Source organism: Lithobates pipiens, unplaced genomic scaffold (genome assembly GCF_037356315.1).
Source record: "Lithobates pipiens isolate NorthernLeopardFrog02 unplaced genomic scaffold, aLitPip1_a1.2 Scaffold_8, whole genome shotgun sequence".
Lineage (NCBI taxonomy): Eukaryota > Metazoa > Chordata > Amphibia > Anura > Ranidae > Lithobates > Lithobates pipiens.
This window is the reverse complement of record NW_027507903.1, coordinates 349184727-349204491: the sequence shown is the minus strand read 5'-3', so window position 1 is coordinate 349204491 and position 19765 is coordinate 349184727. Positions and strand designations below refer to the sequence as shown.

The 19765-nt window shown below is 46.2% G+C and overlaps 1 protein-coding gene across 1 annotated transcript in view; it reads right to left on the bottom strand.

The window, feature by feature from the left end:
• LOC143963611 (solute carrier family 22 member 4-like) overlaps nucleotides 1-19765 on the bottom strand; it is a 155649-nt gene that overhangs the window by 52802 nt on the left and 83082 nt on the right. The window contains exon 4 of the mRNA XM_077473289.1: nucleotides 4142-4313. Coding sequence (XP_077329415.1) covers nucleotides 4142-4313 — 172 coding nt within the window. The remainder of the gene's footprint in view (nucleotides 1-4141; nucleotides 4314-19765) is intronic.

The following is a 19765-nucleotide window of genomic DNA, read 5'->3' as shown; positions in this document are numbered from 1 at the left end:
AATATTCACACAACTTGTACTCAAGATTCTCATTTCCTATATAAAGTTAACTTGACAAAAATGTGTGAGTCTTGGGTGAAACATTGATAAATAGAACACTAAATTACAAGATGGCTTATTTAAAATTGTTTAATAAATAATTTAGTAGTATATATACTGTTTACACAACTAACTGAAGCAAAGGCAATATTTTACAGTCTAACTTCAGCCCAAAAAAAGTTTTGTTTTTGATAGCATGGAAAAGAGTTCATATTTCTGTCAGGTTTTATTTTTGATCCCATAAAACAGATCTCACATTTCCTTTCCCTTGATGCCTGCACAATAAATGTAAAGTGCAGAAGTCAGAACTCCCAACTGTCCTGATTTCGAGGGACTGTGCCTGATTTGGAACAAAGTCCCTCTGTCCCTCATTTTGGTCTGATCTATATAGTTGTATAGTATAGATGTTTCCCAATGCTAAACCTTTCATCCAAATTCTGAATTGCTGCATTTGTACAAAAGCCAGTATAAAGGAATAATAGTGGTAAAAAAGCACTTGTGGGTTTAAATATTCATTTTTTTAAAGTATAATTCTCCTCTAAAAGGCGTGGCAGGGGGAGGCGTATCCTATGCATACATACTTTCGCTAATAGGTGTCCCTCATTCCCCTCTCAAAAGTTGGGAGGTATGCAGAAGTCACTAGGACATGACACAGACAGCAACAAAACACTGTCAGAAGTTCTACCTCTTCCCCTCTTTAATAAAAATGTGTTTTTATTTTAAGCTGTATCCAGTCCATGCTGGAGAGATTTCCCTTTACTTCCTGCCAGGACAAGAAGTGAGGAGGAATGTCCCCAATAGTGATAAAGGTGGCAATACAAATCTAAGAGAGGTTCTAACCGTTTGCTTGTCTAATTAACATGAAATAAAATGTTTTGGCTAAAGTTAGACATTAAAATTATGGTGGCATAATAGGAAATTGCTTCAAGTCTAGATATTAAATATTACCTACTTTTATTAGTAAGCTTCCTTTAGCCCCATATATCAGCTAAAATGAGACCGAGACTTACACAGCAAATTATAAAAAAAACTGAAAAATGTATCAAATACTTACCATAATTTTCCTTTCCTGGTGCCAATCCATGTCAGCGTACATGTGGTAGTAGCCACATCATGTGCTGCCCACCAAACCAGTACATAGCTATAAAGAGCTGATGCCCACGCAACAGTCCATTACCTGTACTTTGCTAGGAATGAACTTGGTGGGTTTAGTATGCTGCCATGGATTGGTGCCAGGAAAGGAAAATTATGTTAAGCATTTCATACTATTTTCCCTTTTCCAACATAGCAGCATATATGTGGTAGACCAATAAATAGCTACACAGGGTGGAAAGCTTAAGTAAATCCTACCTTACAAAAAAGTGAGTAAGCTACAGCCTTCCTGCCATAGTTAGCTGTGAGGACTAATGAGCCCATCAGTAGTGCTGAATAAACTTGTCATAAAAGGACCTTTCTGGCTACCTATCGCCAGTTGACACCTCTGCATAAAGTGCCCACAATGCCTTAATGTTCAGATGCTGCTTGTCAAATTTGCAGCAATTACTTCTGATGGCTGCAGCACAGTGGTACATGGGCTATTTGAATTAACTTTAGGAATCGTAACACTGATGCCTTTTACCTTTGTTTGTTTCTAAGGAACTAGGTATAGCAAGTGTGCCATCTTTGATCTGGATGTATTGAGGGAGAACTTAACCTGGGGTTGGTCAAAGCAATCCCACTGTGAGATGGCAAAAAAATGCCCACAGGCTCTTGATGTAACAACAGCAATGCTGTGAACTCCCTGTAGCTCAAACAGCCTGCCCAAGGGTTCTTATACAAGCTGGCTTAAGATGAGACTGAATGCCCACCTGGTAGAAAAACAATTGAGCACCATCTGTGTGATCTTAACCATCTGCGCCAACATCCTAATCCCCAGGACAAGCTCCTAGGGGGCTATCCTTCTTTCAAGGTAGTACACCCTGAAAGCCTGCCCTGAAAACCTGAACAGTAGGGCACCATGGATGGCACCTAACCATTCCTGTTGTAAGTAGCTACAATGATCTCAAGCCCCTGGTAGAATGTGAGGATAGAAGCCAAGGTGGCAGCCTTGCAAATTTGAGAACCGCTGTCTTCAGCCAAAGCTCAGGAAGCACTCTGCTAAGTCAACTTGGTAGAGCTAGAAATAAGAGCACCAGTACAAGGTTTATCTTGAAAACTATGATGAAAGCAGAGGTTGAGAGATAGACTCTCCACCTTTATCCCATCCAACATATATAGGGAGAATCTTGGAAGCAGACCATAGAACTGGATAAGGATGTCCTGCTTGGGGAGACAGAAACTACCTCAAGCAAAACAAAGAACTGGGTCTCAACAACCTTGCCTTATACAAAACCTGTGAAGCATTCCATGCCAGACAAGGTCATCAGTCTAAGCATTCACTTCAGTAAGCAACTGCTACGTATGAACTACTTCTGATCCAATGGAGTCACAAGGGCAGCAACATTGTCCCATGAAGAAACTCTTGGGGAGGAAGTCCTGAGGCAAGATAAGCATGCATTGCATGTCTAGCAATAGATTTGACAAGAAGTACACCTGCCAGCTTATCATCAAGAGATTTCTAGACTGCAGGATGCCCTGTCTCTCAGAACTTGAGCTTCAAGCTGGTAAGGGCAGCTTGAAGCTTGATAGTAAAAAACATTCCTTGGGAAAAGATGATCCTGTTCCAGTAGATCCCTTAGAGCAGCTGTCCAGTGTCCCTTTAGGTTGATATACCACACTACATGGGTCAGCCTGGAACAATGAGTAACACCAGAATGCCTTCCATCCCACACATAGAAGACACATAGAAAGATCAGGAAGAACCAATCCCACGGAGTCCCCACAGAGCATCCACTGCATCCACCAGAGGACCACTGTGCCTGGAAAACAAACTGTCTAGCTGTTAATTTGACCATCATGGCCAGATAGTCAACCACCGAAGTTGCCTACCTGTGACAAACCTCCAGGAATAATGTTCTCGGTTTTAGATGCTGCTGTCTGATGCTGTTTGCCTGCCGCTGTGTATAAGTAGAATGCTCACTATCCTAGCCATTCTCCTAGAGTGCACTCTAGTTATAGTAGTATTATTTACATTGTAGTTAATGCACTGATTACTGCTGACTTTGCAAATTCAAGAGTTACTGTAATCCCAGTGAATTGGCACAGAATTCTATTCTAAGTTACCGGCGTAATGATTATACTGTCTAGCAGTATACCTTCTGTGTTTTCATTTATGCGCAAGCCTGTACCAATACATGGAGTTAATTTATCACTAAAAGTTCTTGCGTCTTTTTCCTGGTACTAAATCACAGCCAAGTTATATGTATCTATACCTTTGTTCTTATAAGTGCTGACAGTAAACTTCATTCAACCAGGTGTGCCAGAGGGTGTTCTTGGAGTTGAGGCGCAGAACATAACCCAAATTACCAAGTGTTTCCTGCAGGGGTAGTGATACATTTATGTAGCTTAAAACTGTCTTGTATCTCAGGCACTCTGGAGTCAAAACATTTTTCAGGAAACAGAATTTGTATTCCTTACTGCCAGTTTACAGCAGAATGAGATTCTGGAAAGACATTTTCCATGTGCGTTTCGCACTCCGTTTTCAAAATGTACTGCTTTTGCAATCTGCAGCAGGTCTTAATACGTTGTTGTAAATGAAAAGTGTGTTTGCCTGCACCAGATTGCATGTGGTACCATGCGATTTGGTGTGGTGCATTTTTGAAATGTAGTGCATGTACTACTTTTTGTGCGATCACACCACACCAAATTTCACACCAATCGGTTCTCGTTTTTGTGCGATTTAGGTATGAACAGGCTCTTAGAGAAGTTGTATCCAAAGAAAAAGCAGGCTCACATTTCAAGGTAAAATTGCACAGCTAGAAAGGCAGTCTACATAGACAAATACAATATTTTACACTTATATAAAGGTCATTATATGTAGGTGTGGCTGTCCAGTGTGCAAAGAAGACAAACGAAAAAATACATTTAAATTTCTTTGAGGTCTACAATATATGTGAGGCTGACCAGTGCACAATGTACATAAAAGCATGTGGAAAAACATGGACTAACTAAACAGTAAACTCACCACCACAAAGGAATGCATAGGAGCCCAGGCACAGTCAGAGCCAGCAGTAGTGTCCTCCAGTCTCGGATGAAATAGGCAAACAGAGGCAGGATCATGTAGCCGATTGCAAAAAAGATGCAAATTCCTAATGTTGAGAAGATAATTCGAGCCGATTTGCCAAGAATTTCAGATCCTATGAAAACAGTAATGACAATAAACAATGCACAATTTTTATGAAGTAAATTCAAAGTACTAATGCAGCAGTTCTTATGACTTAGGCTGCTCAAGCATGGTCTGAATTATGCTAGTGGCAAAACTATATTGAATGTTGATCAGGACTTGTGGGGTTTAAAAGTTTTGCACCTTTTGAAGTTTACTCTTTTATCCCTGTTTTTGGGTTCTTTGTTTTTATTTCCTGCTCTCTCGTCGCTGAAATTTATTTTTACTTTTATTCTTTTGTCATAGCAGTTGTCAGAGAATCTATAGGTTTTTGAAGGCAGTGCTGGCTGAAGATTTTGGAAATGTGTGGGTTGGTTCCATCTTAGGTATGGGTGTCCCTTCCTAAGAATATGTTGATAACATTGGGGTTTAAAGTGGTTGTAAACCCTTACAAACCACTTTGGCCTACAGGTAAGCCTTAATCTAGGCGGCTTACCTGTAGGCCAAAGTGGTTTGTAAGGGTTTACAACCACTTTAAACCCCAATGTTATCAACATATTGTTAGGAAGGGACACCCATACCTAAGATGGAACCAACCCACACATTTCCAAAATCTTCAGCCAGCACTGCCTTCAAAAACCTATAGATTCTCTGACAACTGCTATGAAAAAAGAAATGTAGGTCCAAGAAATATCTCCTAAACCTATGCGGTTTAGGAGATATTTACAAAAAGACAGGCACCGCTGTCCACGGCACATGCACCGTAGACAGCGGCGCACAGGTGCACTGAGCAGGCCGCAGATCACTGCGATATGCCACTCGTGTTGGCTCCCGTGCACATGCGTGAGAGTGACGTCATCGCGGCTCCGGCGGATCACAGCGCCAGAGCAGCGAGACCCGGAAGTCACTCTGGGATACATGGCAGTGGCGAAGATAAAGACAGAGGACCGCTTTGGGGGCTTCGTTCTCAGGTAAGTTACTCATAATGAGCTAGTATGCTATGCATACTAGCTCATTAAGCCTTTGCCTTGCAGGTTGCATTTTTTTTTTTAAATAGCCTTTACTTTCTCTTTAAGTAAGCTGTATCTGGGAGTAAGTATGTGTTTAATTGTCCCTGAGGTGGTGTAGTGCTTCTGGGGCTTCTTTTCATTGTGTGATAGATGCAGCCGGTTTTGTCTAGATCATTTCTACCTTCAAAGACCTTAGACATGGTAGGATCAATCATATTTTTGTTATCTGTTATTGATTGATTGTATTTTATGCATTGATCATATTTCTTCTCAATGTTGTATTTAAGTTGTTTTGTAAAATAAAAGGTTGCTATGGCCATTCGACTCCAAATCAATGTCGTTGTCTGGTCATTTGGTTAAGGGGAGGGTTTTCCGTGTTAGAGGTAAATGGAGAACCTCAATACTTTGCAAGTTCCTCAGTCATGGCCTTATCTGGTATGAGTTATACAAGCAGCATGTAATAGCAAAGGTCTATATAGTACATAAGTTAGTCTATCAGCAAAGTGGCACCATAGCTCAGTGGTGAGTTCATGCTGTTCTTCTCACAACTCATTCATGACATATACAGAGCAACAGACACAATACCAATAAAATAACAACATGCCCTCATAAAAGTAATATACTGTATATTCATCAAAAAGATAGCAAAAGGTCCAAGATTGAAAAAAAAAAAAGATTATGGTACAAACAAAACAGTACATTTGTTCTGACCCACTTTCATGTATTTTTAATGTATTGTATTGAACTGAATTGGGTTATAATTTTTCATTAGTATGTTGACATCTAGTGGCAGTTTCAGGCCACTGCAACGTGTTTACTAATGTGATCTTAGTATCTTCCTCTATCCTTACCTTCTGTTCAGTGCTAGTTAGCTTAGCCCTAGAAAGATGCACCCCACTTCTTTCATGTTCCCTCAGTTAGTGTTAGTTTTTCACAGAGACAGGGCTGAGGGAGTTCACTGTCCAGTATTCTTACACCTCATAAGACTGGAAAAACATCTCAAAATTGTGTTGGATTAAACTTCTGTGTCTTATTGAAGACGACAGTGTCCAGATAGACTGGGCCTAAAGAGGTATGTCAATGCATAAGTCTAGGTTCACACCTGTGCAGTTGGCTGCTGGTGAGGGTCAGCATGTAAATCGCACATGTTCCCACACCCACCTGCAGCCAAACCACATTGCTCTTTTGCAGGCACGTGGGGCTGCCATTCATTCTTAATCACATACCCTTGCATCTACAAATGCAGCACGATTTCGGTTGCAGGAAATTGTATGATGAAAATTACCATGCAATTTCCCTGCGGCTGCATTTTAAAAAAGGTGAAAAAAACGTTTTCCTGCATGAAATACAAGCACAGCAGCACATTCAAATGAATGGGCTGCCGTGCCCTTGCAAACGCTGCTCGCAGAGCTGCATAGATGTGATAAACTGCACATGCAGTGTTAGCATACTGTTTAAACAAACATAAGTGCAACAACCATTCTCACATATAGGTGTCCGTTTATGAAGCAGTGAAAACATTTCGCTGCTTCATTCGCCGGCTTTCTCAGAGGAGATCGTTCTAGTGCCAGTTTATGAAGCTTTGTAGATCGCTTATCCTTGGGAGGAGTGAAGTGATCTACAAATGCTTCAAACAGTGGAGAATGGCCCCTGATACTGGAATCTCGCAAGACTTTACGAGATTACAGTACTAGAAATTCACTGAAACACAGAGATGTTAGTTTATTAAAGAGGAAGTAAGGGCACATTTTTTTTTTTTTTTAAAACCACACCCTGTAAGGCAAAGGCATTATGAGCTATTATGCATAGCATACTAGCTCATTTATGAATAACTTACCTGAGAACGAAGCCCCTGAAGCGGTCCTCCGTCTTCCTCTTCGCCACTGCCATGGATCCCAGAGAGACTTCCGGGTCTCGCGGCTCCAGCGCTGTGATTCGCTGGAGCTGCGATGACGTCACTCCCGCGCATGCGCACGGGAGCCGACACTCACGGCATATCGCCGCGATCTGCGGCCTGCCGCAGTGCGGCAGCGCACCGCTGTCTACGGCGCATGAACTGTAGACAGCGGTGGCTGTCTTCGGGTAAATATCTCCTAAACCGTATAGGTTTAGGAGATATTTCTTGGACCTACAGGTAAGCCTTAATCTAGGCTTACCTGTAGGTCAAAGTTGGTTGTAAGGGTTTACAACCACTTTAAGCGGTGATAAATTATCACTGCTCAGTACATGTACAGATGGCATGGTTAATGCTATTAAATAGATAAAAGTCCCCCTACATAATTTTATATATATATATATATATATATATATATATGGAAAGGCCAGTATGGTGGCCTGGAATTATGGGTGGAGCCCGGTGGAGTATATAACCAGCCCGTTCGCCTGGCTCCCTCGTCGGTTCCGGTGCGCGATATCTGATACGTCAGAAATCAAGGGCCGACTATCCACAAGACTTTACAGTGAGCCGGGTTCGTGAGTTCCTACGTTTTCATCCGCCTCGTGTCGACAAAGCCTTGTCGTTCGTCAGCGTCCGTCTGGTTGCCGTCTGAGTCGCTATACTCTAAATCGAAATTTTCCGTTTTCGTACAACACGTCTGGGCCGGCTGTCGCAGGTAGGGCTTCGGCACCCTTTTCGTTCATGTGTTATTAAGTCACGTAAACTAGATTCCTGAACTCACGAACCACTCACTCTAGATTACACGGACGTCTTAACTTGTATTCGATACCTCATGTCACTACCCCTTCTTCGAAGAAGTCGTTGTCACCTTTTCGGTACTTGTCGTTCGTGCCAACAGGCACTTCGTTTCGTAGCACGTCATTGCTAAACCGAACGACTCATTTCATCGTGTTCGAATCGATCGAACCGTTTCGAAATCACAGCTGTCTGCTTGTCACGCTAAATTGAGCAGTCCGGGCAATGTCAATCTCAGGTTGTTCAAAAAAAAAAAAAAAATCATTTCATACCGTTTGTACTATGTCCGTCAGGTCATTTCTTTCCATGTCAATCATTGCAGTCATTTCAATCATGTCAGTCGGTTATGTCGAATCATTTCATTTCTGCCACTTCTAACCATGTTATCATTTCTGTCACTTACCACGCTCCGATTCGAATCCCGTCGCATCTCTAACGCACCGATTCGCTTCGAAGTGCCCCAAGGTTCGGCCTCATTTCTGTACATGCTCCAGAGACTGAGTCACTCGCAGGTTCAAGCATGGTCCTTGATTCTAGTCTTTGTCATGGCATATCATTTCTGTCACTTATTACGCTCCAATTCGAATCCCATCGCATTCCTTATGCATCGATTCGTTCTGGTGCGCCCAGCTGCTACGCCTCATTTCAGTACCCCCCCTTTTGCCTGAGCTCCACGTGGCAGGGTCCCCCCCCCCCCTGCCTGAGCTCCACGCGGCGGGGTCCCCCCCCCTGCCTGAGCTCCACGTGGCGGGGTTCACCCCCCGCCTGAGCTCCACGTGGCGGGGTCCCCCCCCCTGCCTGAGCTCCACGTGACGGGGTCACCCCCCGCCTGAGCTCCACGTGGCAGACCCCCCCCCCCCCTGCCTGAGCTCCACGTGGCGGGCTCCACCTCCGCCTGAGCTCCACGTGGCAGGCCCCCCCCCCCCTGCCTGAGCTCCACGTGGCGGGCTCCACCTCCGCCTGAGCTCCACGTGGCAGACCCCCCCCCCCCTGCCTGAGCTCCACGTGGCGGGGTTCACCCCCCTGCCTGAGCTCCACGTGGCAGGGTCCACCTTCGCTTGAGCCCCACGTTCTATGTGCAATTTGCGTTGGAAACAAAAGGAAAAAAAAAAAAAAAATGGGGAAAGGGAAGGAAAAGGAAATTTTGCATCTGCGGCGCAACCAAGTCACGTCTCTGTCGCCATATGCACGTTATTCTAAATTCGGTTGTCTGCTCGTTTTATTTATGTAGCTCGTTTCAGTTATGTCTTTCATCACATTTCAAGTCTTACCTCCACTATTTAGCTAGACATCTCTCTGCAGGTATAGGAGTCTCATACAAACTCACCTTCATCTCCTCAGATCAGTCGAGTTTTCAGTAGGTCCAACCTGCACCGGGTCGGACGGTGCCTCCTTAGGTAAGAGAATCTTCTGGGAAGGAAACGCTCACAAGCGGTAGTATCCTTCTCTAAAAAAAAAAAAAAAAAAAAAAAAAAATGTTTGCTCAGGAGTCTCCTACGAGTCTTGTAATCCATGTCACCCTCTTAGGTTCCGTATAGGAGAAAAACCCGGACCCAAGGATTAATAGGCTCACCAAGCCTGGATTTTGCCACCATGTCCCAGGCTGGCAGCGAGGACTACACGGCTCCGTTGTCTCCGTCTCTCGTCTCAGAGAGCGGCAGCCAAAGGTCCTTCAGATCATGGACCATTCCCAGGCTGACAGCCGAGTTGAGGCGTAGGGGTGTACCCTTCCCAGCTACAGCCAGAAAGGCCGAGCTTTTCGGGCTCCTTTTTCCTCCCCCAGCCGCGGTTGAGGATAGTGTCCAGCAGGCCTCCCTGGGCTCTATCGCTGCTTCCATCACGCAGCTTCACACGCTGGTGTCATCCCTGACGACCTCAATGTCAGAGGTTCAGAGTCGGGTGGCCCTCCTCGAGACCCGCCCAGTCGTTTCTCCTCCTATACCAGCTTTACAAGCAGTGGAGAACACCAGCGCAGGTACCCCCGGGTGTACACCAGTAGTGTACCCTTCTCATTTAATTTCAGCCAACGTCAGGAAGGACATCCTAGAGGGCAAGGACGTCAATCTGGCTTCACTCCTGATATCCATTCATGAGCTGGCAGAAAACAAAGCTTACACTTGGGGGGACGTGTCGGTGGTCCTCAAAGCCAAAGACCCCAGGCTGGACAGGAAGCTTTCTGTCACCGAGTTCACCTTGGCCTTCGGCATGCTGAGGGATGTCATCTGCTCGGCCTCCCCCGGCAGGAGGGAGGAACTGGATCGTTACCTCCACGCGGTAGTTGACCTGGGGTATAAATACGGCGGTTTTTCATTTTATGACTATCACCGCTCCTTCTCTGCTAAGGCGGCCGCCAGGCTTTCCCAATTTCAGATACCTACGGATTGGAGTGTCATGGACACCGAGTTATTCTGCCGACACTTCGCAGGGCTGCGGTCTCCCCTTTGTGCCATTTGCCAGTCGGCTACTCACACCGCAACTTGGTGTGCCAGCTCAGTGGCAACCCCGCCCGTAGACGGTCCATCGACCTCAGGTACCGCCCAGGCCCTACCGGCGCCGGTACGCCTGCCGCAGACGGATAAACTGGGGCGCCCGGTCAAGACCTTGGGAGGCGTGGCCATCTGTAACAACTACAACAGTGGGTCGTGCAATTTCAGCCAGTGCAGGCTGCTCCATGTATGCTCACGATGTCATAGAGCTCATCCCAGGCTCATGTGCGAGGTCAAGCAGGCTAGAAAATCTTGACTAAGCCGGGTCAACGTGTCGTGGCTCAGTGTCTACCTCGCCAATCATCCCACCCCCTCACTTGCCACCTACCTAGTTCAGGGCTTTACTCAGGGCTTTCATACAGGACTTATCTCTCTCCCTCACCTTACACACGAGTGCCAGAACCTGCGGTCAGCAGCCACGGACGTACAAGCCATCGACCAGCTATTACGGGCAGAGCTAGACCGGGATTTCATCATAGGCCCTTTCACGAAGCCCCCATTTAACACCTGGCGAGTCAGCCCTATTGGGCTTGTCAAGGGCAAGTTCTCCAATAAACTTAGGTTGGTCTACGATTTGTCAGCGCCTTATTCTTCCTCTGTCCCCAGTCTTAATTCTCTTATCCCCTCTGAGGAGTTCTCCCTTAAATACGCATCCGTAGACATGGCCATCCAGGCCATTCTCAAGTCAGGCACAGGAACATGGCTCTCCAAGGCCGACATCTCGGACGCCTTCAAGCTCCTTCCTATCCATCCATCTCTCTGGTGCTGGCATGGCATCAAATGGAGGGAGCTCTACTATTTTGCCACTAAGCTAACCTTCGGGTCCAAGAGTAGCCCCTGGCTCTTCGACTCGTTTGCGCAGGCTCTCGAATGGATCTTGCTGCACGTAGCCCAGTGCCAGGGAGTCATACACTATTTGGATGACTTCCTGCTGGTCGAGTCACCTGGCTCCCTTCCAGGGGATCTGGATAAACTAAGGGTGGTCTTCAATAACCTTGACGTCCCTATTGCTGAGCACAAGGTGGAGGGCCCTGCGCAGGCAATCACCTTCCTCGGGGTCAGCTTAAACACCAGCACTATGCAGGCCAGCCTCCCCCCGGATAAACTAAGCCGCATCAGGTCGGTCATGAGGGACTTCACCCGCACCAGAACTTGCACCAAGAGGCAGCTACAGTCCCTTCTCGGTATGCTTAATTTTGCTATGCGCATCATCCCTCAAGGTCGCGCTTTCGTATCACGCCTGTTAGTCCTACTGTCTCATTCACAAGACCCGGAGCATATCCTCAGCCTGGACCCCGCAGCTATAGCAGATCTTGCCATGTGGGAGGAATTCCTGACGTCCTGGAATGGTGTGTCCCTGTTCATTCCCTCCGTGTCCTCCTCGTCACCGCAGGTCGTGACCGACGCAGCGGCCTCCACGGGTTTTGCGGCAATTTTTGGCCACCTCTGGCTCGCAGCCCCTTGGCCTCCTCAGATACTGGCAATTCCGGGCTTCACCGAGACGTCCTCCCTATTCGAGTTGTACCCCATCGTAGCCGCTGCCCACACGTGGGGCCGCAGTTGGTCCGGTCAAACAGTGACCTTTTCAACGGACAATCTCGCCACTGCGGAAATCATTAACAAAGGCAGGTCTAAGTCTCTGGAGATTATGTCCTTCCTGCGGCGACTGGTCCAGCTCTCGTTATTGTTTCAATTTAATATTCATTGTGCCTTTATCCCCGGTAAATGTAATCGGGCAGCGGACGCCCTCTCCCGCTTTAACTTAGTTTCCTTTTTTGATCAGGTGCCCGGAGCCGGACCAACGTCAGCAGTTATCCCGGACTGGTCTCAACTGACCCTGGATTAACCCCTCACCTAGTAGCCGCGACTCAACTCATCAATCACTCCCTCGCAGACAATACCCGCAAGGCCTACCAAACAGCCTGGAGGGCCTTTAACCGTTTCTTAACATCTCACTCCACAGAGACCTCCCGGGTCAAGCAAGTCCTGACCTTCATTGCCCATTGCCACTCGGACTTGGCGTTATCCTTTAACACGATCCGACTATACCTGGCCGGGGTACAACATTTTACGTCCCTCCAGGACCCTGCTGAACCCTCCTTGTTCACTTTTCACGCCATTCGGGCCGTCATGCGTGGCATCCAGAAACGCCAGCCTACGGCCTCCCTCAAACGCCTGCCTATCACAGGGGACGTTTTCAGAAACATGTCTGATATTCTGGCCACTGCACCTTTCGGACTCCACACTAGTATCGTTATACAAGCAGCCATACACCTGGCCTTCTACGGCTTCTTGCGGCCAGGCGAGTTTACCTCCGGTAGCCCCTCAGCTCGCACGCTATGCAAGCACCACCTGGTCAGGCACGGAGACCATTTCATCCTACATATAGCAGTATCCAAGACGCAGCAGCTTGGCCCAGGTACGGACATACATTTTTATAAAACTAACAACCGCTGGTGCCCGGTCGCCATGCTCACCCGCTTGTTGACCCTTCTGGCCGATCAACCAGGAACTGGCCCGCTTCTGCAATTCCACGGTAAGCCACTGAACGCAGCCCAGTTCATGGAGCATGTCAGGATACTCCTGGGCATCCTTCACCTCAATCCGGCTCACTACTCCGGACATTCATTTCGGATCGGAGCGGCTTCAACTGCCTCCCGCCAAGGGGTCCCGGTCCACGTTATCAAAAAGTTGGGTAGATGGAAGTCCACCTGTTTCGCCCGTTACATACCCAATCCGCAAGTAGAGATGGCCCAGGCCTTTGTCAAGCTCACCCAGTAACAAACTCGAATCAATAAAGGCATTCCCTACCTGTATGTTTTTGCCCCCTTATTTTGGTATACCCTACGTTAGGCCAGGGCACACTTTCAGGTCCGGTTCAAGTAAGCGAGTTTGTGTTAACCTTGTTTGTCATCCTTATCCGTATCGGTCAGAGGGCTCTGGGCCATAAATGGAAAGGCCAGTATGGTGGCCTGGAATTATGGGTGGAGCCCGGTGGAGTATATAACCAGCCCGTTCGCCTGGCTCCCTCGTCGGTTCCGGTGCGCGATACCCACCCACCCATCCCCTGTCAGGGCATTTCTCAAGCATTATACTCCTCGGGCGAGTACTCATTTCACTCCATTTCATTTTCATTTCATTTATTACTCATTTCTCTATCAAGGGTATGCCCCCTTATTTTGGTATACCCTACGTTAGGCCAGGGCACACTTTCAGGTCCGGTTCAAGTAAGCGAGTTTGTGTTAACCTTGTTTGTCATCCTTATCCGTATCGGTCAGAGGGCTCTGGGCCATAAATATATATATACATACATATATATATATATATATATATATATATATATATATATATATATATACAGGGCTAGTTATATAGCTATAATAGTTATAAAGCTGTAATAAGCTTGTGAAAGCATGTGTGTTTCAATGGCTGCTGCCTTCTGTTCATACTATCTTGTGTGTCCTCCAAGAAGAAACAGGAAATGACGTTCTTAGCCCTTGTACACACGGTCGGAGATTCCGACAACCAAATCTGTCAGAGTAATTCTGACGGATTAATTCCGGACGAGGTCCGGAAGTAATGTTGCATACACACGGTCGGACTAAGTTGTCGAAAAATCCGATTGTACATAACGTGATGACGTTATTTTGTTACGACGGGACTATGTTCAGGCTAGTAGCCAATAGCTTTGGTCTAGGAATTTGATCTGAGCATGCGTGGCACCTTGTCCGTCGGAGTAGGCTACACATGATCGGAGTATGTCCGAAAATTTTACCGGCAAGTTGGAAAAATTGGTCCGTCGGATATTCCGACGGAAAACAGTCCGATGCAGACCACACACAGACGGAATATCCGACAAAACGGTCCGATAGGAAACATTCCGACGGAATCTCCGACCGTGTGTACAAGGGCTTAGACTTTTGGCAGAATTCAGCTGTCCCAACTTATCAGTCTCTGTGTGAACATGTCAGTATCATCTCTCCAGTGGGTGTGTGTGTGGGTGTCTGTGAGTGCAAGTGTGAGTGTCAGTGAGTGTCCTCCTTCAATCTGGAAAGTTGGCTTATATGTTACATGTGAACGTCATAACCTCACAAACTTAGAACCTTGTATGGCACACATTCATTTCTGCTAACTTCCGCAATGTGCGATCCAAAAGTAGATACTAACTCAGAGAGTCATATGGAGCTTGATTGACAAGCCCACATGTAACACTCCATCTATATGCCATATAACCATACATTTACAAAATATGAACACATATTAGCAACTTTACATTAAGTAACTATATACTAATATGCAGGGCCGCTGATAGGGGGGGACCACCGGTCCTTCTGTACGGGGCCCACACACACACAGGGGCCCGGACAGGAGTCAGATCGGTGCGGATTGACGAATACAGAAAGGATGCATCTAGCAGCTGAAATCCGATTTCTCTCCCTCCTGTCGGTTTTCAGCTGCTAGATGCATCTGAAAGCAGCGCTGCCTGTTTTTCTCTCATGGAAAACAGAGAGATGTGTCAGGACACTGAGAACGGGGGAAGTGCCGGTGGATATGTGATTTACGGCCCCTTCCTGAGGCTGTCTTAAGACACAGGCACCTCTGAGAACTGCCCAGGGGTCCTCCGTCCTTGGTGCATGGGGGGGGGGGGGGCTAGAAATTGCCTCCCACTGCTCCCAGTAGTACTCTCTACTCTGGTAACAAGTTCCCCTCGCTTTGGCTGGTTCTCAGGTCAGTTCTATAATATATCTTGTGTCCAGCTGTCCTAATGTATGTCTCCCTCCCTACATCTTCCTCCCGCCTCAGCCACTATCTTGTCCTGCTTTCGTTTCATTCTCACACAGACCCATCTCTTCCTGTCACAGGGCTCTTCTCCCACATCTTGTTAACCATCGCTGCTCACTCCCTGCTCATTTTTAGCCTTTTCTCCAACCGTCCAGACATTCTTTTCTGGACACTTTACAAACAATAGTCCCTCAATCCCCTTCCCCTCCCAGTCTTCTTCTCTGCAGACACTGCACATTCACACAGGTGTGTGCCCCCCTCATACACAAACACTATAACTGGCTGGAATCCCCCACCCTGCACACCCCCAACACTGAATCTTTACTAGTTAATGGAATCTCACCCTCTACCCCTCCCTAACAGACAACCTATTTGATTTTATTATACTGTGGCTATTCCTCACCAGCCAACAGTATTCCCCATGCTCATCCCTGCCATCCCTCTCCAGTCCCCTCCACCCCATCCACATACCTCCCCTCCTTCTATTACAAATCCTCCTCCTTTTTTTATCCCTATACAGACCAGAATTCCCCTAGTCTCACTCCAGTTCTTCTCTGCCCATGCCCCATCTTCTACCCACGTCCACCCCCCTCCTCCTTCCTCACCCCACGATTCCCATCTCCACCCCTCCCCCATTTTATTCAGGGTTAAGGAAGAACCCTGAAGTGGAGCAACCTATTACTGCTGCTGCTTGTGTGGGATGTGTACCATGCCAATCCCTGCTGACTCTCCACTCCTATTCATCCTATGTGATTGGCACAGTACACATCCCACCCACACAAGCAGCAGCATTAACAAGATGCCCCACCTTGGGGTTCTTCCTTAACCACTGCAAAGCACCAGAAGAAAGCCAGAAACTCTGGAGGGGAAGGTAGAGGGGGAGTTGGTCTTCCATTTGTAGATTTAGCCCAGTGGCAGCCTGTCAGAATCTGCAATGTCAGCTTCCCTGCACAGCTCTTCTTCAGGAGTCCGTATAATACATTACTGTTCCTACACTGTTCCCTATACTGTACCCTCCTGCCCCCTGTACTGGGTCCACTTACCCTTCCCCTGTACTGTACCCTCCTAACCACTTACTGACTTACTGTGCCCTCCTGCCCCCCCCCCCCCGTACCGTACCTTCCTGTCCCCCTTCTTCTGTGACTCCCTGTACTGTACTGTCCTAACTACTGTACCATGCCATCCTGCACCCCCCCCCCCATTGTACCCTTCTGTTCCCCCACATACGTTTGTACGTTATGCTGTGTTTGTGTCCACTAATGATAATTTTTGTGTATTTTTAGCGGAAATATTGATTTGATCGTTTTTAGAGGGGCCCTGTTAGGTAAGCTGTACGGGGCCCCGTGATTTCTAACAGCAGCCCTGCTAATATGTATTAACATGACTGAGACTACTCTAAACTTATTTTAACAAGATATAATCCACAATGTAGCTTTGCTTTAGCTACGTAGACACATGTCTATTTTTGTCTTCTCATGACATTCTGTACCAAGATACCATATATGTCATACTCAAATTGGCTACATCAGAAACGTATTACTAACTCAGCTTTAGATGAGGATATGTTTCACTGAACACTTGATCAAGGTCATTCACACATACTATTTATTATGATTAATCATAAAACCAAATATGTTTTGCAAGCTTGCCATAAATATATGATAACACCTATAAGTGCCGAATTATGAATTTGGAATAATATTCTAACAATCCCCCCTGAATTATGATTAATCATATCAAATTGATTTAATACATTCATAACATCATTTATGTCACACTTACACATCCTTGTATCAAATGATCGGACACAATATTCCTCAAAACTGAAGCAGCTAGAAATAACTCTCATTCTAAATGCTATTCTCTTTACTTTTAACTTCTCTTAGATCTATCTATTCAAAATCTTAAAGTGAATTTGGAATAATATTCTAACAAGGGCCATCTTTAATATTGATTGGACCCTGGGCAAAACTTTTCTTGCCCCCCCCCCCCCCCATGCAGTTTTGCTCTTCACCTTCTCTACAATAAATAGCAGCTGGACTCAAAATCAGTTTACTGAATCAGATCAGGCAGCTGTTACAATTGGTTGCCAGAGGTGTATCATTACCGCTCACTGGCTGGTTACTAGAGGTTACAGCACACATTACGGCTCACTGATTAGTTGCTAGAGGTTACAGCACATGATTTCTACTTGTTGATGGGCTGCTAGAGATTACTGTGGATATGACCACAGGGGGGCAAGAAATACATATCAATGCCACCAGCCGCCGCTATTTACAAATTAATGCCACTTCTATTTACATATGAATGCTGGTAATGTACATGTAAACACAGGCTCTGCAAGTGAATCATCTGTACACAACAAAAGGGCAGAGCTGGGCAGCATTAGTAGTAGCACTTCACACTGAGATATCGGGACACAGCACGGGACTAAAATCTCAAGGGACAAGGGAATTTAAACCAGGATAGTTGGCAAGTATGAGGCGGCTGCTTTGGGCCCCACGACAATGACAGGGCCCAGGGCAGCTGCTCCTTTTGCCCTGCCTTAAAAACGGATATGTATATATATATATATATATATATATATATATATATATATATATATAATATGACAGGGGGGCATGGTTACTGTCTTGGGAGGTCTGATCAAAATACAGTCGGTCCCCTACTTACAAACATCCGACTTAAAAACTACTCCTACTTACAAACGGAGGGAGACAACAGAAAGTGAGAGGTAATCTACCCCTAGGAAGGGAAATTCACTCCTGTAAGAGTTAATATGGGAAAAAGGTGTCTCCACTGATGTTTTATCATCAGTCCATGTTTCCCTAACAGCCCAAAATTTTCAAAATCCAATTGTCATTGGTACAGAAAGTGAGGTGAAATCTTCTGAACAGGGGCACAGACAGCTAAATAAAGGTTACAGGGGTGATAACGCTTCCCTATGCTATCCAAATAGCTTAAAAATAGATTTTTTGGCTGGAGCTACACTTTAAAAATGTATCAGTTCCGACTTACAGATTCAACTTGAGAACAAACCTACAGTCCCTATCTTGTTTGTAACCCGGGGACTGCCTGTAGAAGGAAGTTAATAATCTTCCTCTTTCCCCCTCAGATCCCCAGGATTCTGTCTTCACTCCCTGATTCTCCACCTCTGAGCTGGTGAATCGGGGAGGGTGAATTATTCTGACTCAGATCGCCAGTGAAGTGCTGAGATCACATGTTCATAAACTGACCGTTTCTGTGTAAGTCAATGAGGATTCTCAGTGTGCAGAGATCATTGGTGGGAGAGGATGTTCAAACGTTTATCCAAACGAAGGAAAAAAAAAAACAATAAAAGCATGATCCAGTTTGCTCAAGCAGCGGAAAAAGTTTCTTCCTGATCCCCCAAGAGGGGGTTACTCTGTGCCAGATCAAGTATATTTACATGATCTGCAAATACTGAAATTGTACTTTTAATCCCAGGCCCTATATCATTAATAAATAAAAAGTAATGGTCACAACACTGAACCTTGGGGTACACCACTAGCCTTAGCCCTTGTACACACGGTCGGACATTCCGACAATCGTCCGACGGATTTTGTCCGAAACTTGTGTTGCATACACACGGTCAGGCACAGTTGTCGGAAAATCCAATTGTTCAGAACGTGATGGCGTTATTTAGTTACGACGGGACTACGTTCAGGCTAGTAGCCAATAGCTTTGGTCTTGGAATTTGATCTGAGCATGCGTGGCACTTTGTCCAATTGAAATTCTCTACACACAATCGGACAAAGTCCGATCGGATCATGTTGTCGGAAAGTTTTATAGCCCAGCTCTAAAACTTTGTCCGTCAGATATTCAGACGGAAACAGTCCGATGGAGCCCACACACTGTCAGATTATCCGACAACGCGGTCTGATCGGACACTTTCCATCGGAATGTCTGGCCGTGTGTACAAGGGCTTAGACCATTCAGAGTATGAGTCATTAACCACTACGCTCTGAATTCAGCACTGCCGTTTTTTAGCCAGTTTTCTATCCATTTACAATCTTATTTTTCCAGGCCTGTAAACTTTACCCTATACTAGCGGTCTCCAACCGCTGGCCCACGGGCAACATGTGGCCCACGGCGCCCTATGATGTGGCACACCATCTCCTGCTCTGGGATTGTGGGTCAGCAAGCCCAGATTGCAGATTTCTGACCCGCCATGCCCCAGCATCAGTGTTATGTTGGCACAGGAAGGGCCCATCCCCAAACTGTTACCACAAAGGTGGGAGCATGAAATTGTCCAAAATGTCTTGGATGCTGACACTTTCACTGGAATTAAGGGGCCAAGCCAACCCCTGAAAAGCAACCCCACACCATAATCTCTCCTTCACCAAATGATTTGGACCAGTGCACAGTTTGGGGTGGAGGAACTTGACTGGCCTGCACAGAGTCCTGACCTTAACCCAATAAAACACCTTTGGGATGAATAAGAGCAGAGACTGCGAGCCAGACCTTCTCGTCCACATCAGTGCTTGACCTCACAAAT